Here is a 22,272-nt window from a genome sequence, read left to right as displayed (position 1 = left end):
GGCGCCACTCGGGCTTCTCTGCGGGGTTGGGGGGTTCCGGTTCGTGTGTTATACCGCACTCCGTCCTCGTCGCTGTTCCTCCGCGGGGCCAGGCCCGTTCCCTTGACAGTGCAGGCGCTCGGACCGGGCCCCGCTCGCCCCGGTCCTTGGGCTCCGGCCCGGCCCCGCTCGCCCCGGTCCCGGGGCTCCGGACCGGGCCCCGCTCGCCCTGGTCCCGGGGCTCCGGCCCGGCCCCGCTCGCCCTGGTCCCGGGGCTCCGGCCCGGCCCCGCTCGCCCCGGTCCCGGGGCTCGAGGCGGGGCGAGGCCGCCGCGCTACGCGAGGCGCCGCGGGGCCTTGTGGGAAGGGCCCAGCCATTGGCCGCCGCCCATTGAGCGCGCCGTGGATTGGCTGCCGGCGGCGCGCCCGGGGCCGACGCGGGCGCTGATTGGCCGGACCGCAGCGCGATGTCACCGCCCCGCGCGATGCGGTCACGGAGCCGCCGCCGCGCCCTCGCCCGGCGGTTTGAATGTGAAGCGCAGCCGGAGCGCTCGGAGCCGCCGCCGCCGCCGCTGCCGCCGGGGGGGAGCCGCCAGGTAAGCCCGGGACGCGCTGCCCCGCAGGGCGATAGGGCTGGGGCGGCCCCGTGCCCCGGTGGCACCCTGGCCGCCCGCGTGCCAACTCCGCGCCGCGCTCGGCGCTGGGCCCGCGGCGCGGCCAGAGGCGCAGCGCACCATGCTGGGCCCTTCCGCCCGCCTCTCGCGGCCCGTGATTGGTCCGAGGCCGCTGGGCCTGCACTGCCTGCGCCCCTCATTGGCTGCAGCAGCTGTCAGTCCGGGCTGCCGCGGGGGAGGGGGACCGAGTTAGTCTGAGGGGTCTGGGGCCGCCCGGGGTCTCTCCCGGCCCCGGCCCCGCCGCCCCGCCTGGCCCGTCCCGCCGCTCTCTCTGCAGGGGCCGCCGCAGGAGGCTGCCCGAGCGGAGCAGGCGCGGTCCGGTGCCGGGACGGACGCAGCCGCCCCGACCCTTCTGCGGGTGAACCGCCCGGCGGGCCGCGGGAGGGCGCGGGGCCGCTCCCCGCCGCAGAGTCGCGGGCTGCTCCGGCACGGCCTGGCCTCCCGGTTCGCGGGCGGGGACGCGGGGCCGGTCCCGCTGCCGCCGGCCCTGGCGCTGCTGTCCCAGGCCCGCGCTTTGGGGAAGCGGGAAATGCCCCGGGATCCTCAGAGCGCTGCCCGGATGGCTTTTCCCATCGGATCTGGCTCCTGAACGTTGTTCGGCGCTGGGAGGTGTTCGGGCAGTGCTGGGTGAGGGTTGCACTTGTGTGAAGCTCTTCCCGGTCCGAGCCCCAGGGGCACGGCCGCGTTCTGCTAGGTTTGGGTTTCTTTGTAAGTGAGCTGCATTAATTTGACTAAAGTTGGTGATGTATTAAGCACACCTCATGAGTTTTCTGAGGCCTTTTCTCCAGACACACGGTACAACCCAACACAAAGCATCATATCACTCCAGCTAAAGTACCACACCAATGTTTTTCGTACTGGAAAATAAACATGAAGAGCTAGAGGAAGAGAAGGAAATAAGCATGTGTAGGTAACAGGTCAAAATATGTTGGTGGATGTGAATTGGTGAACAAGACTATGGACAAGTAAACCCCAAAAGGACGGAGGAGCATGGGAGAGGACTGTTCAGGTAGATTTTTACTTCTTGCAAGCTATATTAAGATCTGATTTGCTTATTAACATTAATTTAATTTAAGAGGATACTGCTGCTGTCTTTTTAAATTATATAGATGCCATAACTGACATAAAAACTGTGTCTTTAAAACTCACTGCCTTTGCAGGCATGCTTGTACAGAACTGCACTGGTGATCAGCACGAAACAACTGCAAAGTGGGACAGATAAATTTCGCTCAGTTGTACTAAATAGAAGCTCCAGAGGAAAAATGGAAACATTTGTTTCCTCATAACCTTTGTAGGGAGTGAACTGTGCTGCTGGTGGTGGGAAGGACGGGCAGGATCAATGATGATGTCCAGAGGAGCATCTCCATTAAAGCACATCCTACTGTCATTGTATTGCTGTAATTTTAATTATTCAAGTGCAGGCTGTGAAGTAAATGTAAGAATATGTGTGGGAGAATTACTAGAGAGGAGCAAATATGGGCTTATTGCAGACTTATTCTGTAAAAAGTATTGCATTTAAATTAGCCCCCACCCTAGTCTGAACTAATTTTACAGGAAGGATAAACTAATTGGCTTTGAACAGTCTTTTGTCTCTTTTTTAAAAAAAGTATCTTCTTTTGAGATTTTTCTTTTATAAGGAGGTTTTGATTTTTTGAAAAAGCTTTGACTCTTCAACACACTTTGAATTGTTTTGTTTACAATTACGTAGGGCAGGACTGTTGAGCCCGTTTCAGTCAGGAGCAGTTTCTGGGGCTGGCAGCAGAACAAAAGCAGAGCCAAGTTCCTGTTGTCCTGAAAGGGCAGGAGATCATCTTTTGGCTGTACCTGTTTGCGTCTGCGGGATGCGTAAGCCTTTTCTGGACTCTGGGGTCCACAAACCAGACACTAGCAGCTGCCTGTAGCTTGAGAGCTGGGATGTTTGCTGTGCCTGGTGCACCCTGGTTGGGACTGTGTTCGTGAGCTGCTGGTGCTTCTGTGGGATCTGGTTTTAGATGGGTGGCTTTAGGATAGATTTTTCCGATCTCTGGTTGTAACAAAACTACTTGTGGGTTTTAGGTTCTGCCAAAATGGAGCTCAGTGATGCCAATTTACAAACTTTAACTGAATATCTAAAGAAAACACTAGATCCAGATCCTGCCATAAGGCGTCCTGGTAAGTGATTCTCATGATTGTGAACAAAAAAAGTTCTGTTTCTTTTTGTCTCTCCTGTCTCTGTGTAGCAAACTGCAGTGGATATTTATGCAATAACCTCTTAACAGAACTTCTCAGTATCCTTTTAAAATGAAACCCCAGAAAACACTAATGAAGGGTAGATATAAATAGAAATAATTTTATCTGCTTTTTGTGATTTTGTTTTTCTGTATTTTGCTCTTTTTTTTTTTTTTTTTGCACTGTTGTTATATAAAACAGTGCTGCTGTTCCCAACAAGTGAGGATTTACGTCTCTTGGGTTGTGGCTTTTCCAAGGGTGAGGAGGCAGTATTTCCTCATCCTGCTGGGGATCCAGAGCTGTTGTTGACAGCAGGAGCGCTGGGGAGCAAAGAAACTGCGATAACTTTTGTCAGACATGTTCCTGTGAAGCTCTGGGAAGTGTTTGTGTTGGGTATTTTAAACAGACACTTGAGGAATCGTAGGATTCCCGTTAGAGAAAGCAGCTGAGCTTTTGCTAACCGCGGTGTATTCCCTTACAGCGGAAAAGTTCCTTGAATCTGTGGAAGGAAGCCAGAACTATCCGCTGTTACTCTTAACGCTGCTGGAGAAATCACAGGAAAATGTCATCAAAGTTTGTGCATCTGTAACGTTCAAGAATTATATTAAAAGGAACTGGAGAATTGTAGGTATTCTAGTGAGGAAGTGTGCTAAGAACTAATTATTCTTTTAAGGTACAATTAGCAGATCCACATCCCACCCAACTCAGTGTCATATGTGGACCTACTGAGGGAGCCCTTGATCCTCTCATCCAGATCATCAGTAAAGATATTAATCAGTATTGGCCCCAGTACTGAGCCTGGGGGAACCCCATTTGTGACTGATGGTATACCTTGAACTTTGAAATTGCTAACTTTTGATTTAAGTGTGTGGAAAGATGGTAAAAGGGATGTGACAAGGGTAGTGGTACCATCAGGTTTAAGGTATCTCAAGATTGAGTGTCTCCCTGGAGGTGCTTTTCTCTTTTAATTGCTGCATGATTTCTAGGTCTCTGAACTTCAGTGCTTTTATCACAGAAAATGTGACTGTCACTGCTGTCACTGGGCTGGGACAAGCCACCTCATTATTTTATTTTTTTAGTAGCAGCTTTGCAATTTTCTACTACTTGGCACTGCTGACTGACTGGACTTGGAGCTGGTTGGTGTTTTGAACTGGTTCGATAACTGAAAGTCAATGTTAGGGTTTTGATTGTGTAACTTGCACCTTCATGTACGGTCTCTAGAAAGGATGGCTTGAGACAGCTCACACAAAATCAGTTTGTGGGGTTGGCAGAGGTGCTGTTTGGTGTGGTGGAAGAGGAGACCTGGTTAAATGTGGGGATTTTATTGCCATGTGCACCCACCCTCACTGCTGCTCAATTGCTGACCTGAAAAGTTATCCTTAGGGAAGAGAAAAAAATTTCTTCAAAGTTTTACAGAAGGATATTATTTCTTTCAGCTTTTTCAGATACTGCTGTTCCAGATTCATTGAAGGCAGTGTCTCTAATAGGTTTGCTTCTTAGGTTCTTCAGCATGGTAATAGTTACATAAATCAGTATAAACAGTTGGTCTCTGAAATGCTGATCATCTCTCATTGCCTGGAGAATGCTGATATGCCCATAACTTAATTATTGTTTTCATTTTAGGTTGAGGATGAACCAAACAAAATCTGTGAATCGGACAGAATAGCCATTAAAGCCAACATAGTGCCCTTGATGCTTAGCAGCCCAGAACAAATTCAAAAGCAGGTAATATGTCATTCCTGGTTGTATCCATGAAACTTTGGGAATATTCTAAGCATGTCTAGAGGCTATGGTTATTGGCAGAGCTCAGTTCCCTTACCAGTGAGCTCAACCTTATCCAAATAACTTTGAGGATGTTGTTACAGGTATTTCTACCTACTTTAACATTTCTTTAATATGATTATTTTGTAATCTTATAGCTAAGTTCTAACATTAGGCAGTTAAACAGCAATTCTAGAAGGTAAGATGTGTAAGCTTAAAGTGAGATTTTTGTATTTGTATGGAAAGTAGTAGATAATTTAATCCAGTGATTTTTGAATTGGGCAAGAATAACCAGGATTTTCTGGGATGTTGGCAGCATCTGGCACAGCTGCCGTGTGCTGTTCTGTCAGTGAAGCTCCATTTCCGTTGCAGTTAAGTGATGCCATCAGTATTATTGGGCGGGAGGACTTCCCTCAGAAGTGGCCAGACCTGCTGACAGAGATGGTGAATCGCTTCCAGAGCGGAGATTTCCACGTCATCAATGGGGTTCTGCGCACCGCCCACTCTCTATTCAAAAGGTACTGCAAATCAGGGGCTTTTGTAGGGAAGGTGAAAGTTCTGTTCAGCTGGCATGTTTTACTGTTAGACTTCATTTTGGACATTTACAGAAGTCTATAGTTGTGACTTCTACATACATCTTTTAAGTAGTTATCAAATTGTACACCTGGCAGGGTTTTGAATCGTGTTGCTTAGTTCTTGTTTACTTTACAGTATTTTTTCCAAGGTTCAGCACAAAACAAAATTCTGTGTGAATTAATTTGGTAGTAAATGTAAAGACTATACTATTCTTCATGTGTTTCTCCCTTACTTGTTAGGTACCGCCATGAATTTAAGTCAAATGAACTATGGACAGAGATCAAGCTTGTTCTTGATGCCTTTGCTCTACCCTTGACAAATCTCTTTAAGGTACTTCTTGTTGAGTCATTTCTAAAACAAGTTTCATGTTCTGGATTGCTTGCTGTGGATACCTGTACTATTAAAACTCTAGAATTGTTCTTCAAAACTCTTAAAGGGGTTCAAATTCAAGGCATGAAATGAGACCTAACAAGACTGGTAAGAGGATGAAAAATCACCATATTTTCTGGTTTAAAAAAAAACGTTCCATGACATTTGTCAATATTTTTTGTTGGTGTGGGTTTTGTACTTGACAATCTTGCATCTTTTTCTAGGCAACTATTGAACTTTGCAGCACGCATGCAAATGATGCCAGTGCCCTGAAGGTTCTCTTTTCTTCTCTCATTCTAATTGCGAAGCTGTTCTACAGTTTAAATTTTCAGGTGAATCTCCTTGTTCTTGGGATAGTTTTGCTTTGTTCTGAGGAAGCTGGTACTATAGAAATTATTTGAGGCAGCCTTTAAGGCCATGCTTTATGGCAAAAATAAAATCACCAGTGCATCTGCTGAAGTAAAAGCACAGTAAGGATGGGTAATTTAAGACATTAGCTTGGGCCTTTGTAAGCAAAAGTTCAAGAGAGTCTGAGCTGGCACTGCTTCAAGGAGGTGTTGTATGGGGCCTCTGAGTAGGAGCTGGGAAAGGCAGGAGTCCAGTGCCGGAGTTTCTATTCGCTGTGCCCCCTTTATAAATGTGCTTTTACTGACAGGAGCTGGTCGTGTAGGTGGGAGTCCATTATGTGTAGCTCTGTGGCACTGTAGGAGCAGAATTCTGGGAGCACTGTGGGTTGTCTGGGTTTGAAATCAGATCTACATTTTGGACATTACTAAGTGTGCTCTATGGGAAATGGTAAAGCTCCCTGGCTGAGTGACATTTATTTAGTGTCTCAACATGAACGCAGGTCTGTGAAGTGTGATTGTGCCTGGATTCCTTGGGCAGCTCTTCCATAGGGGGCAGGAGAATCAGCTGGAGTTAAAAAAGACTTGTGCTCTCTTGTTCTGAAAGTGAGAGCTGATAAGGCTCATTCATTATAAAAGTGTGAGCTGTTCAGAGTCTAAGCAACTAGTTTATTTGGAACTAGTTGTACTCCAGGGCTCTGCCAGAACAGTTTTTGTTTGGGAGGAGGGGGGGGCACTGTTTCAATTTGAAGATTGTTTTCCACAGGTTACTGTCTCTCAGCAGATTATAAGGTGAATGCACTACTTCCAGTGTAGGTATGTTATCTAAGCAGTGCAGCCAGAAATGAAAATCTAGATATATGCTTTTCTTTCACAGGATCTTCCTGAGTTTTTTGAAGATAACATGGAAACATGGATGACAAACTTTCATAGCCTTTTAACTTTAGATAATAAACTCTTGCAGACTGATGTAAGTACTGCATAAACCACCTGGTTTGAATCTGTAGGGGAGAGGGTGGATTGACAACTTAGGTCTAATTCTGAACAATGCACTGTTTTTTTTGTGGGGCAAACAAAGGAGTGGAATGACTGCAAGAAAATGGAGTTTAGGAGAAGTTGCTCTGCTGTCTAAGGAGTTTGAGGTTCAGTTCTTCAAGCTGTATGACAGTTACAGGTATACCCAGCTGTGCACAGAAATCAAATTACCAATACTCATCACTGAGTTGATTCTTTCAAGAGCAGCTGCTGTAGTGACCTGACCATTAGCATCACAGGGCTCAGGTGTTCTGTATCTGTCAGCTGTTCTAGAAAACAGGGTGTCTTAAAGAACTTGAAACAATTGAACATAGAGGGCAGGGCATCTCTTCAGTACTTCAGTGTTTGCTGTCTTGGTCTAGTTAAAGAATCAGTAATTTCACTGGTGAAAGCTGATAGCAGGTCAGCAAAGCTCCAGTTGTTTTTGTGTGTGTTTTCTGCATTTTAAGTGGTGATGTCTTCCATCATCACATCATCACATCATCACAGCACAATAGTTTGCCACTTGATGGAGCCAAAACAACTCTATAAGTTTCTTGACAACCCATAGGGAGGCATATTAAGTGTATGTTGTGCTCTAGTTACCCTTCTGCTGAAAGAAGCCTTGCTGCTCTTTTGTCTTGTGTCTGTGGGCTGCTCCCAGCACAAGCACTGGTGCAGCTGAACTGGGACAGGCAGTCAGGCTGAAAAGTGGGGGTGGAGGGAAGAGGGGCAGACAGAACTGGGGTGGTGTTTGGTTGAGTTGTTTTTTTTAATTCCAGTTCAATTTCCCAGTTCACATTGTGGCTCCATGAACATCTGTGATCTGGGGAAAGGGAAGGAACTTCTACAACTACTCCAATTAAAGAGTCATGATGTAGTGGCTTCTAAGTGTATTTTTCATTGCCTTGTGTTGTCTTTTTCGTATTACATTTGTAAATTAATTTTGTGTGAATTATTGTGTCTGTTTTCAAGTACACAGTACCTGATATGAAATGTAGGTATGATTTCTAACTTGAAAAGCAGTTTGGGTACAGATCAGCAAAATACAGTCGTTCTAGGGACAGTGAGAGGGATTTCTTTCACCTGTTTAGGACATGGTAAAACAGAGATGTAAATATTTAATGTAAATACATTGATATTTCTAATGTTTAAGTAGTGTTGAGGTTTGGATGTTTAAATTCTTAGTTTTGTTTTATGTGAGGATGAAGAGGAAGCTGGATTGCTGGAGCTCTTGAAATCACAAATTTGTGATAATGCTGCTTTATATGCTCAAAAATATGATGAAGAATTCCAGCCCTACCTGCCACGCTTTGTAACAGCAATCTGGAATCTGTTAGTCACAACTGGCCAGGAAGTGAAGTATGACTTGGTGAGTTGCTAAAATCTGATCTTGTCAAGTTTTATAATAAATCATAAACGATTCAGTCGTGGTAAAGTTTTGCCTTCTGTTTGTGTGCTGTAGCTGGTCAGTAACGCGATCCAGTTTCTGGCCTCGGTTTGCGAGAGACCACATTACAAGCATCTGTTTGAGGACCAGAATACATTGACAAGCATCTGTGAAAAAGTTATTGTTCCCAATATGGAATTTAGAGGTAACTTTTTGAAACTTAAATTTTGAAAAACATAACAAATATCTAACTAATTATCATGACATGTTGCTTTGCAGGACTAAGAATTGAGAATTCCCTCTTGTGTACCTTAGTGCTAGATTCAAACCCAAGTTTCTGCAGCAGATTGCTGTCCTGTGGGCTTTGTAGGGTTTTATGAATATACCTAACTTTTCATGTTGAAATCCCAGTGGAGGAAGTCTAGGTCATGTGCCACCAATAAATTTCTACAATTAAAGTGAGTATCTGAGTAATTCAAGGAGCCTAAATAGGCAGGAATGCAGGACTATCAGGCCTACCAAATGTTTAGTTCTCCAGGTTTTGATGATCATACTGATCCTATGTTTAAAATGCAGTGAAAATATATTGCAGTGATGAGAAGCTTCTCTCTCTTAAGTCTATGACTCTGAAAGCCTCTTCAAATACTCCTGGTGTTGAATGTGTGTTGAGGTTTTTCTTAGAATCAATACATCAGCCCATGAGTGTGAAAGACTAATTTGTGGGACAGAAGCTAAACAGACTAATCTGTCTGGATATTTCTCATTAATTAATATTAATGTTATAGAAAGGTCCTTGGAAAAAATAGCAAGTTGCTATTGATACACTGTTTTACTATAAAAAGCAGAGATTTCACTACTTCAACTTCCATGTATTTTGTATTTTCAGCGGCTGATGAAGAAGCATTTGAAGATAATTCTGAAGAGTATATAAGAAGGGATTTGGAAGGATCTGGTAATCCACAGATTTATACTAAGAATACTTGGTCTTTAAATATAGCTCTAAAGAGCTTAAGCAATTTACTGAAGCTTTTATAACTTCATTTTGAAATTGAGAAGGTTTCCACACACCACCCCCAGCTGGATTGTATCCAGTCTGTGATCAAGCCTACTGTCACGATAAGTTTGTCACAGTGTCTTTCTGGTTTGAACAATGTTTTTATAGGGCTTTTCCCTTAATTGGATTGGTATGTCTTCTGCACTGCCCACATTCTCATTTCAGCAAGGACAGCCTGTAAGTCAATGCTGAGTAGTAGCCAGTTGTGTATTTAGTTCCTGTGTGTGGAGTTTTAAGTAACAGGGAGAGACTCTTGATGTTGAGGCTGAAATTCTGCCTGGGGTTGCACACACACTGTGCTTGGGCCAGCTGGCCAGCAGCCAGGCGGGGACGTGGCTGTGTTAGAGCAGTGCCTGCCCTGGGCCACGGCTGTGCCAGCCCAGCTGCTGGAGTGCTGGGGGAGGCTGTGCTCTGCAGCCAGGCCAGAGCCCGAGTGAGCCAAACCTGGCGCTGTGTGACAGGGCTGCGCCACCAGCAGCTCGCTGACAGGCACTTGGGAACTGATGGCATTTTGTAATGGATGGAAGAGATTACTGTGTGCTTGCAGTGGAGGAGAAAATTGGAGGAAACATTTTTGAACTTTTTTCAAGAAAACATCATTCTTATCCAGGATTGGCTGCATTTTAGGTATTTGTGAAAATGTACTATCAGGTGTGGTGGGCCAATAGCTGGCTTGTGCTCCAGCCTGCTGCAGTCTGATGGGGCGAGAGAAGGAGGGGTGAAAGTGAGAAGACTCATGGATAAAGACAGTTCAAGTGAAAGAAGGAGTAAGGAAAGGGGAGAGAAGTTAGTGACTCATCATTGCCCACAGGCAGGCTTTTGCCCAGCCTGTCCCCGAGCAATGGCTACTTCCCCCAGAGCCGCCCCCTCGGTTTTTATTGTTCAACGTGTCATACAGCTTGGAATGTCCTGCTGGTCCGTTTGGATTAGCTGCCCAGGTTGTCCCCTCCCAGCTCCTTGCCTGCCCCAAACTACTTGCTGGGAAGGCAAAGCAGGAGGAAGAGGAAGCCCTGAGACTGTGACAGTGCTCTTCAGCAGCAGCCAAACCCTGGGTGTTACCAGCAGCTTCAGTCATTGGTACAAACACAGCACCAAATGGGCCTCTAGGGCAAAAATGAGCTCCCTCCCAGCCAGAGCCAGTACCTTTGGGTGCATAATGTCCAGGCAGCACCAGCCCCCTGCATGCCTGCTGCCCCTGCTCGGGGGCAGGTGTCCCTTCTCCTTGGTGTACAAGTAGCCCAGTTGTGACAGTAAACGAAGGCTTACCGGTGCTCTTACACAGCAGTGTGGAGGGTTGCAATAATTAACATGGGGTGTGGCTGTAACTTGAGAAGCTGTTACTGTTTTGATTATTTTGTTTATTAATATGAAAAGCTGTCTGCTTTCTCGTATCCTAAGAATCTTTGGTTCTCACGCAGATATTGACACCAGGCGCAGAGCAGCTTGTGATCTGGTCAGAGGCTTGTGCAAATTTTTTGAAGGACCTGTAACAGGGATTTTTTCTGGATATGTTAATTCTATGCTGCAAGAGTATGCAAAGAATCCATCTGTTAACTGGAAGCACAAAGATGCAGCTATTTACCTTGTAACATCTTTGGCATCCAAAGCTCAGACACAGAAGGTACTTGTACATTTTATTCATTGCAACCTGGCTGCATTCAGATATTGCAGTGCAGATGAGGCCTGCCGTTCGTTTCAGCTGCTTCAGAAAGGGAGTAACTGTGTGTGCAGTAGTTCATGTGGATGAGATGAAAAGCTGCCCTTTAAATGATCCTATCCCAGTTGGTGCCATCTGACCTTCAGGTAGATGGGGCACAGTGTGGCCCTGTGGCTGGCCTGACCTGCATGTGGGATCCAGCCAGACAAAGAAACAAAACTGCCTCAGCTCTGGAGCCTCTGAGCTCTGAGCGGTCCTGAGGCACTCTGGAAGCCATGGAGGCAAATAGAGCTTTACAGAAGATGATCAGATGTGTTAAGCAGACTAAAAGGAATTTAAATGACTCTTGGAGTTCTTAAAATTCCCCAATATTTCCTGCTACTTGAATGTTGGATTTGTGAATGACATGTGAATGCTAATGATGGCTGGAAATGGATCTCATTACTTGCTGATAGGCTGGGGACACTGAAAAAGCACAGCTGGGCTAACCTGTATTTGGAAACAGGAGCATTATATTGAATGTCCTATGGAACAAGTTTAGATGTACTACTAGATATTTTAAATGCTGTTACAGTTCAAATCTCGGTGTCTTTACAAGACAGATTTGAGGCAAACATAGTAAAATGTGTACATCATTTCATGCAATTTTGCTGAAGGTTCTCAGCAAGTTTTGCTGAAGCCATATGTATATTGCTGCCCAGCAGTTGTTAGTGATGTGTAACGGGAACCAGTCTGGTACCATTTGGGAAACTACAAAGTTTGTGTCTTTTTCTATGCTATTTAATGGCAAATATGGACTAATTTAGAACACTTCATTGAAAAATCTCCATCTAAAAATCCTGGTTTAAAAAGAGGTTGCATTTTTTGTAAGAGAAAACTAATAGTAATTTTTTTAAAATTGGTAAGAAAACTAGCGGCATATATGTCAGCATATAAAAATAAGAGTTGTTTTTTACTTCTTCCAGCATGGCATAACACAGGCCAATGAACTTGTTAATCTGACAGAATTCTTTGTGAATCACATTCAACCTGACTTAAAGTCTGCTACTGGTAAGTTAATTTTGGTAGGGTATTTTTGTGATGTATCATACCCTTGACAGTGACCATTGTTTGTGAAGTCTCAAGCACTCCTTTATCAGCAGAATCTCTGAGATGGGCTCTTAGCACCTGGCACAGAGTAGTGCATTTCTGTTTGGCCAGCAGTGAAGGAGCTCTTACAGCAAGGTGGATTGCCACCTTACCCCTGCTCTCTGCAAGATCAGGGCATGTATACACATGGTTGCTGTCAGCTACATGCTTAAACTTGTTGAATCAAAGTCATTTGATTTCAGTATTTGAGACCTTACTGGTAAACTTCTATGCTCCACAAAACTCTGAGAAGTTAAAATACTGAGGCCCTATTGATGAGGTTGTGGATGTCTAGATTTAAACCATGTGGTTTATTTTACACTTTAACAATTATCTTACTACAGCTGAAGCATAGTGGGTTGTCTCAAAATGTGTAATTGAAGGCTGCTGAAATTGAAACCAGAAGGTGAATTTCATCTGAGCTGGACTGTACAGCTGGACTGTACTTTTAATGGTACTGGGATGTGATTTGTACCTAAACTGATATTCTAACAGTGCCATACCAAAGTGCAGGAACTAAGAAATGTAGAAAAACATTGTATTATTTTCTACAGGGGAAAATTATTATGTAGTGTCAAGTGTCACTTGTATATATAGTACATGTTCAGTAATCACATTTGTATGAGGAGTATCAACAAAGTTTGCATATTTTTCTATTTCAGTGAATGAATTCCCTGTGCTAAAAGCAGATGGTATCAAATATATCATGATTTTTAGAAACCAAGTAAGTTTTTCTTTCACTCTTATGGAAAAACATATTGTAGGTTGTTACTTTATACTTGCCAAGCCTAATTTATCGCACTTGGCCATATGCTAACTCAACAGGTGTTTGATAGTCATCTACAACACTTCATGCTGAATTTTTAGTTTAGAAAGTAAATGATATTGTTATAAATATCCAATTAACATGTAGTCTATATGCTGTCCATATGCTATGGGAACACTGAATATCTTAGCTGCTTAATTCTGTGACACACTCAGACGTTTCCAAGTCAGTGTTAGTCCAAATACCCTTGATTGCTTGGATCATTGCAGTAGTTGTTAGAGAGTACAGCAGTTTTGTCCTTAATTTTTTCTGATTCATGAGATAGGGTGAGAAAATATGTTGCATATTATTCTAAATTCTGGATTACCTTTATTAATTTCTTATGAAATATATGTGATATTGGTTTTTTTAAACCTTGATATTTTTAATTACCTATTAAGACAAAGTAAAATGGAAAGGGAGATATACATTAGGGTTGTCTGCACTTACTGCTAATCCAATGCACCACTGGTGTTCAGGGGCAGTACATGAGCCATGACAGAAGTAGGTACCTCCTGGCTGTCAGGATGTGAAGGAGCAGCAGGAGGAGCCTCCCAAGATACTCCCTCTGCCAAGCTCCGTGTGTCACTGATGAGCTTGGCTGTGCTCTAGAGTTGAGCCATCTGTATTTTTTAACATACTTATGATTTGTTGCTATACTTTTGTAGGTACCAAAAGAACAACTGCTGGTGTCTATTCCCCTCTTAATCAATCATCTCCAAGCAGAAAGTATTGTGGTCCATACCTATGCAGCCCATGCTCTTGAAAGACTGTTTACCATGAGAGGGACAAATAATGCTACTCTGTAAGTTTCCAAGCAGAAATAAATTCATTGCTAATAGATCTTGCATATTAAGGATGAGAAATACCTGTAGGGCATCCTTTGAGTCATATACTATGGTATTGTATAAGGCTTGAAGTTTGTGGCTCTCATCATTAAAGAGCTGTGTTTCATTTAACAGCATTACAGCTGCAGAAATGGCACCGTTTGTAGAAGTGCTGTTAACAAACCTTTTCAAAGCTCTGACATTTCCTGGCTCATCTGAAAATGAATACATTATGAAAGGTAAATGCCTAATGAGTCCTGCAATATAAGAATAACTTGGTTACCTTGAGGTAAAGACTTACAGTTACAGGTTCCTGACATTTTTGTTTGCAAAACCTCTTTTATGCAAATGTGTTGAAGAGTTGCAGTTACTTATCAGGCTGTGTCAAGTCATCTCCATCTAAACTTAGGGTACCAAAGAGAAACACTAAACATAATGGTACTAAGTTACTTCTCAAACGGTAGTCTTGTAGTCAGGACAGCTCCCTGGACAGTGTCAGGGGAAGATCTGAGCAGTCTGGTCATGGCAGGGACATGTGGTCATGGCTAGTGAAGGGATCGATTTTACCATGGCTAAGAGGATGCTGAGATCTGAGACTTGCCCAGGACAAGTGATGGCCTCTGTAAAGTTACTTGATCTCCTATGTTCATCTCTAGAATGAGAATAAGGAGGGTTTGTCTCATACTTTGTCATGATTATAGATTGAATGTTCTTGCAGCGGGTGCTCTTTGTTCTGTACCTAATTTCTTGGGATCCTATTTTAACAGTAAAAGGTAAAGGATTTAGGCATATGTTGAGTGGCAGTGTATTTTGTCTTCAGAAGCTAAAATTTTCCATTTATTTGCAGCCATCATGAGGAGTTTTTCTCTGCTGCAGGAGTCCATAATTCCATACATCCCTTCTGTCATCACCCAGCTCACACAGAAACTGCTGGCTGTCAGTAAGGTAAAGAAACAGAGCAAAAGGGTCACCTTTTACCTTTTAGAGCAGTCTTGCTGAAGACTTATGTCCTGTTGGTGGTGTTCTGTTAGAATACTCTAAATAGTTCTGTATTTTCTGATGCAACTAATTTGAAACAGCATTCCAGTGAGGTACTGACTTCTTTTTAGAACATATTCTCAGATCATTCTTCCTGCTCTCATCTGAAATTTAGAAGCAGCATATGAAGAGCAGCTTACAGCTCTTTCTGTAATGCTAGTTTGTTGTAGTATAAATGCTTGCTTGTGCAGAGGCCACCAGTACAATAATTGGTTTTATCACAACTCCTGTATTCTTTGCCCATGAAACTTCTGAACTAATAATAACTGGCATTGAAATGTGGGATTGAATTAAATAAATTGCCCTTCTGCTTTTGGTGGGTAAAAATCTCTTCGTTTTTTATTTAGACTTGTCAAATTCTTAACCATTGACAATAGAGAATTGACTGGACACTTGAAAGATGGGAAAATAATCTTTTTCTGGTTTTTGTTCTGTGATATTTTAACTGTTTGGTAGTTTATATAGAGCTTCTGAAAAACACTTGCTACAAAAAAACCCTCTCCTTTATGGAATTAATTTCAGAAGCAACTTATGTATATTTAATGCATAAGTTACAAGTATCCCTACTCCAAAATGCTACTTTATTTAGTCTTCAGTTGAAAAAAATATATATTTAGTGAAATAAGTGACTTGTCTGCAAGTTTGGGTTGATTTATCTGTTTATAACTTTTCAGAATCCCAGCAAACCTCACTTTAACCATTATATGTTTGAGTCAATCTGCTTGTCGATAAGGATAACGTGCAAGGCAAACCCAGAGGCAGTGGGGAGCTTTGAGGAGGCTTTGTTCCTGGTGTTCACTGAGATCCTGCAGAATGATGTGCAAGGTAAGGGCAGTCAGTGAGTGCCTGTGCTCTCTCCACTGGGGTTGGCTTCTAGGATTTACCTTATGGCAGGCTTTTTGTAGCACAGGAAATTCAAGGGGAGAAACAATATTTTCACAGTCTGAAAGTGTTTTGATTGTTCCATAGGGTACGTCAACAGCATTCATATTGCAGTGTGATGCCTCCGTACATTCGCTTATTTTAAATTCCATTCTTAAAATATCTAGCAATCCCTACTCCAAAGCCTCTTAATATTATTCTTAATTCTATTGCCTTTTTTCTAGTAGTTTGTTTTTTATGTTCTGAGACATTAATGGGTAGGGGAAATAGAAAGCGTATAGATGCAATGCTTGCTAATTTTTGGAATAATTACATTTGGGAAGGTATGTTTCTTCAGAGTTTTATTTATTGAAATCTTAGTGATAATGTCAAAATTGTGGGTTCAGTCCACAGATATGTGGTTTCTGGGAACTGACAGTGACCGTGTTGTCTGACTTCGTAAATGTCATCGTTTCTCTTCCAGAGTTCATTCCCTATGTGTTTCAAGTGATGTCACTACTTCTAGAAATGCATAAAAATGAAATCCCATCATCTTATATGGCATTGTTTCCCCATCTGCTCCAGCCAGTTCTCTGGGAAAGGACAGGAAACATTCCCCCTCTGGTCAGGCTCCTGCAGGCTTACCTGGAGCGCGGTGCCAGCACCATCGCCAGCGCTGCCGCCGACAAAATCGTGAGTTCTGGGGCAGAGTCACAGTTTGGCCTGGAGACATGGGGGTCTGAGCTTCCAGACTGTGAGGAACTCCAGCAAACAGCTGGATTTGTGCAGGGTTTGGTGCTTACTTACAAAGACAGACTAATACTCTGACTGTAGCTTTTTGGGTTCTTTTCTATTACGTGGATAAGGTGAATTGTAGGCTGTTCTGCTTTTGTCAACTGAGATGAAAAATTCTTGCTTTTAGTTCTTGCAAGCAGGTAAGTTTCCACAGTTTTCCTGTCTTGTTCGCCTCATGTTAAACATGTGCATAATGAGAACTCTCAGGTTCTGTTCAGAACAGTCTTGAGAAGAGTGAGAAGAAGCCAAAATGTGTCTTCCTTGGCCTGAACCATAAAAACGGAATCCTGTCTTAGGTTCTGAAGGCTTTTGCCTTGGTGTATGCCTTAAATGGTAATGGTCAATTTTCTGGTAGGGTCACATATGAAGAATTGTGGTCTAATGATTTTATATTTGCTTTTCTTGCAGCCTGGATTGTTAGGTGTGTTCCAGAAGTTGATTGCCTCTAAAGCTAATGATCATCAAGGGTTCTATCTTCTAAACAGTATCATTGAGCATATGCCTCCGTGAGTATGAGCTGAAATTACATTTAAAGCTAACTTCTGCAGACTTTAATTATGAAGTGTATGAACATGCCAAATGCTAATTTTTAACAACTGAAAACATCACATTTTTCAGTCAGATAGTTTTGAACAGTTCTGTATATGTTTTCTGTGAAGTGACATCAGTAAAATCCCAGTGTGAATTGAATAACTGTCCTTTTAAATTTCCAGTGAATCAGTTGACCAGTACAGGAAACAGATCTTCATTCTGCTATTCCAAAGACTTCAAAATTCCAAAACAACAAAGTTTATCAAAAGTAAGTTCCTTGCTGTGTGGAAAGCTCTGGTGCCAGCAGCAGTTCAGAGGTGCGGCTGTGCAGAACAGGAGTCCTGAGTGCCCCGCGGGTACGCGCACGCAGGGACAGCGCTGGCTCCTGGCACCTGGGCAGAGTACTTGTCATCAAGGGGGGTGTGTGGGGCAGTCACCAGAGCAGCTGACACCTACTCATGAAAGCGAGGGGATGGAATTAAAATAATGAGCAAGACTTGGGTATTTCTCTTCCTTTCCTAGTGTATGGTGTCATTATTGAAAATGTCCCCATTTAATCTCCAACCAGTAGCAGCAGACTTTCCTTCTCATGCAGCACAGCAGTACTGACCACACGTCCTGTACTTACCTGTAGTTGTGTGTTAGTGCTGTGAAACATCCCATGCTTGTGTCATTTTGGCTTTAGTATGACTACATTTATCGATAAGGTTTTATGTTAAACTGGCAAAGCTGTGACAGATAATTGCAATACATATTCTGGTTATTCATGCTGTCACAAGAAGATTGTCATAGTTAATAAATTATTTTCATGATACTGTTGCTACCCAAATTATGGAGTGTCCATTACTTAGCCCTATAAAATCTGGTTAATGCCATCTGATAGGAACAAGAATGATAAATTTGCTTATAATGGTCTTCCACAAATAAAGCTGAAGTGGTGCTTTTAATATACTGCACTCTGTGCAAAGGGGCTCATACCTCACCTCAGAGTCTGCATTGTGGGAAGTTTTCTGCTAAAAGGAAAGTTTTTGGAAGAGTTTCTTTGGTTCCTGATCTGAAAAAAAATTGCAAATGACTTTTCTAATGCCTTTTTATGACTGCTATAAGGGGAAAAAGGAATAACTCTTGTCTTGTTGTACCACCTTGTTTTTGTGTTGTGGTATGTAAAAAACTGAGTTTTTTCACAAATTTCAAGGCAGCAAGTTCACGTACTTCACTTAAACTGAACATGTTTAAAGACTGCCATTTCTATCCCCTTGAAAAACCTGGAATGTATTTTGCTGCTGACTCTAAAACTATTCTTTTGTTTTCACGTTAAGTTTTACTTTGTCTTTTTTCTTGTTACAGGTTTCCTTGTCTTCATTAACTTGTATTGTGTAAGATATGGGGCATTAGCTCTGCAAGAAATATTTGACAGCATACAGCCAAAGTTAGTATGTTTTGTTTGTTTGGGTTATATTTAATACGGCTGTGTTATTTTTGTCTTTTGAAGTAAGAAGGAGTTGTCTGCTTAGCTAGACTATCAGACTACATTTATCACTAATTTGAGTGGCCAAATGTTTCTCTTAATGGGGTTCATTTATTTGTCTAGAAAGTCTTCTTTTTTTGTGAATTTCCGACCACAGTTCCTCACTGATAGTTCAGTGAAATTACTAATCTAAGAAGGTTATAAAAAGGAAAGATTGATGGTTTTAATTGTTATCATTTGTGAAAAGTTTGTGTGTACAAATGTCTACTGCAACAGGGCAGCATCTTAACAAATTATCTGGTTGTTTCTATTCCCTAGTGATTCATATTGTTTCTGCTTCTCTTTTGTCACCATAAGGCTGATGAGGCTTTCTAATACTTTTTCTCTCAATGCCACCATAGGATGTTTGGAATGGTGTTGGAGAAAATTATAATTCCTGAAATCCAGAAAGTGTCTGGACAAGTTGAAAAGAAAATCTGTGCTGTTGGCATTACAAAAATATTAACAGAATGTCCTCCCATGATGGACACAGAGTACACCAAACTGTGGTAGGTACCACACTTCTTCAGGATGTGCTAGTGAGGCTGTTGGAGTTACTGAAAATGGGAGCTCAGACCAAAATGCATCCTGTAGGAAACTCCTTGGTGATCTCCTCACACCCACAAGGCTGTTTTAGGCCTTTCATCCTGCTTCTGTTTCTCAGCAAATTGAACTGTATTTTCAGAGAGGATGACAGAACTGGTTTCGAGATGTTTTTGATGGAGATAGCACAGATTTGGCTAGCTGGACCTGCATTTAGGGAAATACACTGCTTTCCTCCAGCTTGTATTCTTTCTGAAAAGCCAGGCCCAGTTTTGACTTACAGCTCTTCTAGTCAGGAGACCTGAGCATATTCATAACCTGGCAGAGAAACTGTAATATCTTAGCTTGAGAGTGGAATTCTGGGGAAAGCCAGCAGGAAGTTTGATTGTCAACCAGTGCAGCAGTCCAGCATGCCTAGTAATTTGAATTTGATGACAATCACTGGATCCCAGACTAGATCCCCGAACTAGAACTTTGTTTTTAATATGCTCAGAGGAAAGTTGTGATCTGGAAAATCATTGCTCTTTTCAGATATGTTTCATGACAGTTTTGAGCTGATAAATACATACATTGCTCATGCTGTTAAAAGGAGTACCCATATTATGCCTGTAAAATATTCAGACCCACAATTCTTCTGGTCCAGCACATCTTGGACATTTACAGTTTCAGTAGCCAATCAAGTACCTGCAAAGGCTAAATTATAAAGGGTTCCAAATAACTTGAGCCTGTCCTAACATATTCTAAGCACTCCGATTTTGCCCTCCCCTCTTTGCTCCCAGGATTCCTTTGCTGCAGGCCCTCATTGGCCTCTTTGAGTTGCCTGAGGATGACACGATCCCTGACGAGGAGCACTTCATTGACATAGAAGATACTCCAGGCTACCAGACTGCATTCTCCCAGCTGGCCTTTGCTGGGAAGAAAGAACACGATCCTGTAGGTCAAATGGTGAACAATCCTAGAATCCATCTGGCACAGTCTCTCCACAAACTGTCTACAGCATGCCCAGGCAGGGTAGGTGACTCGTGCACTTGCATGCTGATGCTGCATTGTGCACAGAGGAAGTGCTGTTGTGAGAATGGGTCTGTTTGCTGATGTTTGATAATCAGCAAAATGAAGTAGGTCAGAACTAGAATGCAAGATCGTGCCTGTGTTTTATTCTTCATTGGAATATAGCTTTTGTAAGGTTTTTCCTTAGGAGCCTTAGAAAGGCTTTATTTTCACAGCACATAATTTTGCAATGAGCTTAAATGTGCCATTTAAAAAAATTACACACTTGATGGTCTATAACTCATACATGTCTTGAGTTTGATTGGTTGCATGCACTTGTTGAATTCAGGAAGCTCATTTAAAATTAGACAAGGCGAGTGTACAGTTAACTCTTTTAGCCCACAGCATGTTTGTTTTCCCTGAGATTTTGGTAAGTAAAGACTGCCTGCTGCTTTCCCCGTGGGTGACTGCTGCTCTGTGTCTGGCTTTGTACTGCGGGTGAGGGCAGCTGGGGGTTCATTTTGCACTCCCTGACACCTCTGCTCCCCTGTGCCTCAGGTTCTGTCCATGCTGAGCACCAGCCTGAACGCAGAAGCATTGCAGTATCTCCAAGGATACCTCCAGGCTGCGAGTGTCAGTCTGCTCTGAGCTGCAGAGACTCCACAAGCAAGATCAAAAGCTGGTTTGTTATGCAGAAGGTCGACACTGACTTTTTTATAGCAGAGTTCAGACAAAATGAAAAAGCTGCTTGAAATTGTATTGCAGATTCCATCTTGTAAAAGATAGGTGTGGCTTTAAGCTGAAAGTGAAGAATTTGATGGTTTGTGTACTCATAGATAAAGGTGGCTAACTTCCATTCCCAGTTTAATTTCAAAGGGAATAGTCATAGCGGTTTGTTATGGGATTGATTTGAAATCTGAATCTGCAGTGTTTGGATAATATTTGGAAATGTGTGGAGAGCCCTGGCTGTAGAAACTCACTTCAGTCACTAAAATTCCTTTTCATTTTAATGTTGTCCTTTGTATTTCTTTTGTCTTTCCTTAAACTTTATCTGAATTGTGAATAAATAAGAAGTACTTGTTTAAAATGCCTGTCATTGTGGTCTTACTGTTTCAGAAGAATATAGTTGTTTTAAAAAAAGATGTTTTACACTTAGAATAGAATATGAAATAGTGGGACTGTGAGAGTTTTTTAGGTGCATTGTAGGATCATACAGAGCAAATTTAAAACTTTGGGAGAAGAGCAGAGCTGCTGTCCTCTGGCCACTCACCAGCAGGCACAGTGCTCTGGAACAGGTCCTGTCAGTGCCAGGCACTGAGGGCAGGGCTCTTCCCTGGGAGCAGGGATCAGGCTCCAGGTGGGGTTTTCCTGCTCTGCTGAAGCTGAAGCGGTGACCTTGGAGGTAGGTCTGAGTCGGGTGTTCTCCGTGTCTTCTCATCAAGGCACTGATGAGGCCTGGGGGCATCGGGTGCGATCCTGCTCGCGGCTCTTGCAGTGAGCCGGTAACGCCCGAGCCTCTGTGTTCTCAGGGGGTACCCGGCTGCCAGGCCGGGCTTTCGGAGGCACAGCTCGAGTGTGTGCAGCTGTGGGCGCTGCGGGTGCGCTCCTGCCAGCTGTGTGCAGCTGTGCACCCGGGGCTGGAGCCTGCTGGGCCGCGTCTGTCCACGGGCTCCGGCACCTTTACCGGGACTACTTGGGATTGCTTGTGGGTCTTTCCCACCCGTGGTTTGAAATGTGAGGTTTTGGTTAAATGCTTATCCATGGGTGCGTTGGTGACATCCACGCTCCCTCCTGCGTTGGCCCCGCTGGGTGACCGCCCCGGCAGCGGCTGCGCCCGCTCGCCTCACGTTTCTTTTCCCGGAACGCACAGATGCGAGGAGAACACCAGTCTGATGGAGCGCGGCCGCTCTCCGTGCGGGCACCGGGCTGGGCGGGGCCGGAACGGACGGGACCGGAACGGGCGGGGCGGGGCCGGAATCGACGGCGGACGCAGCGGCACGGCTCGACCCCGGTCCTGCGCAGGGCACGCCGGGAGTTGTAGTTTCTCGCTCTGCAGTTCGCGCGGAGCACGCTGGGACTCGTAGTCGCCGCGGAGGAGGCGGTGCTCCCGGCAAGGCGGCGCGTCCATTGGCCAGAAGCACGGTGAGGGGCGGGGTCTCTGGGGGCTCGCTCGCTGCCAATTGGCTGTGCGGAGCGCCGGCCCCCGGCGCGGTGCCGTCAGTTCC

General features: G+C 43.8%; 1 protein-coding gene across 3 annotated transcripts; it reads left to right on the top strand.

Moving 5' to 3' along the window:
- Positions 1–465: 465 nt before the first annotated feature.
- On the top strand, positions 466–21,138 carry CSE1L (chromosome segregation 1 like). Of its 3 annotated transcripts, none has more exons than XM_036395618.2 (25): positions 466–574; positions 2,708–2,803; positions 3,342–3,484; positions 4,484–4,585; positions 4,994–5,139; positions 5,437–5,527; positions 5,791–5,898; positions 6,788–6,880; positions 8,129–8,296; positions 8,390–8,519; positions 9,201–9,266; positions 10,787–10,989; positions 11,991–12,075; positions 12,816–12,877; positions 13,627–13,763; positions 13,921–14,024; positions 14,633–14,730; positions 15,498–15,648; positions 16,169–16,377; positions 16,888–16,985; positions 17,193–17,278; positions 18,358–18,439; positions 18,880–19,026; positions 19,840–20,071; positions 20,606–21,138. In XM_036395618.2, the coding sequence occupies exons 2-25, from the start codon at positions 2,719–2,721 to the stop codon at positions 20,693–20,695; spliced, it is 2,916 nt and encodes a 971-aa protein (XP_036251511.1). In that variant the 5' UTR covers positions 466–574; positions 2,708–2,718; the 3' UTR covers positions 20,696–21,138. The 3 variants fall into 3 exon arrangements, with proteins under 3 accessions (XP_036251511.1, XP_036251512.1, XP_036251510.1); XM_036395619.2 differs by lacking the exon at positions 466–574 and adding an exon at positions 1,257–1,279; XM_036395617.2 differs by lacking the exon at positions 466–574 and adding an exon at positions 2,475–2,497.
- The last annotated feature ends 1,134 nt before the right edge of the window (positions 21,139–22,272 follow it).

The sequence above is a fragment of the Molothrus ater genome, chromosome 17, assembly GCF_012460135.2.
Source record: "Molothrus ater isolate BHLD 08-10-18 breed brown headed cowbird chromosome 17, BPBGC_Mater_1.1, whole genome shotgun sequence".
In the NCBI taxonomy this organism is placed as follows: domain Eukaryota; kingdom Metazoa; phylum Chordata; class Aves; order Passeriformes; family Icteridae; genus Molothrus; species Molothrus ater.
Note: the sequence above shows the minus strand (reverse complement) of the source record. Positions and strands in the feature narration are given on the sequence as shown.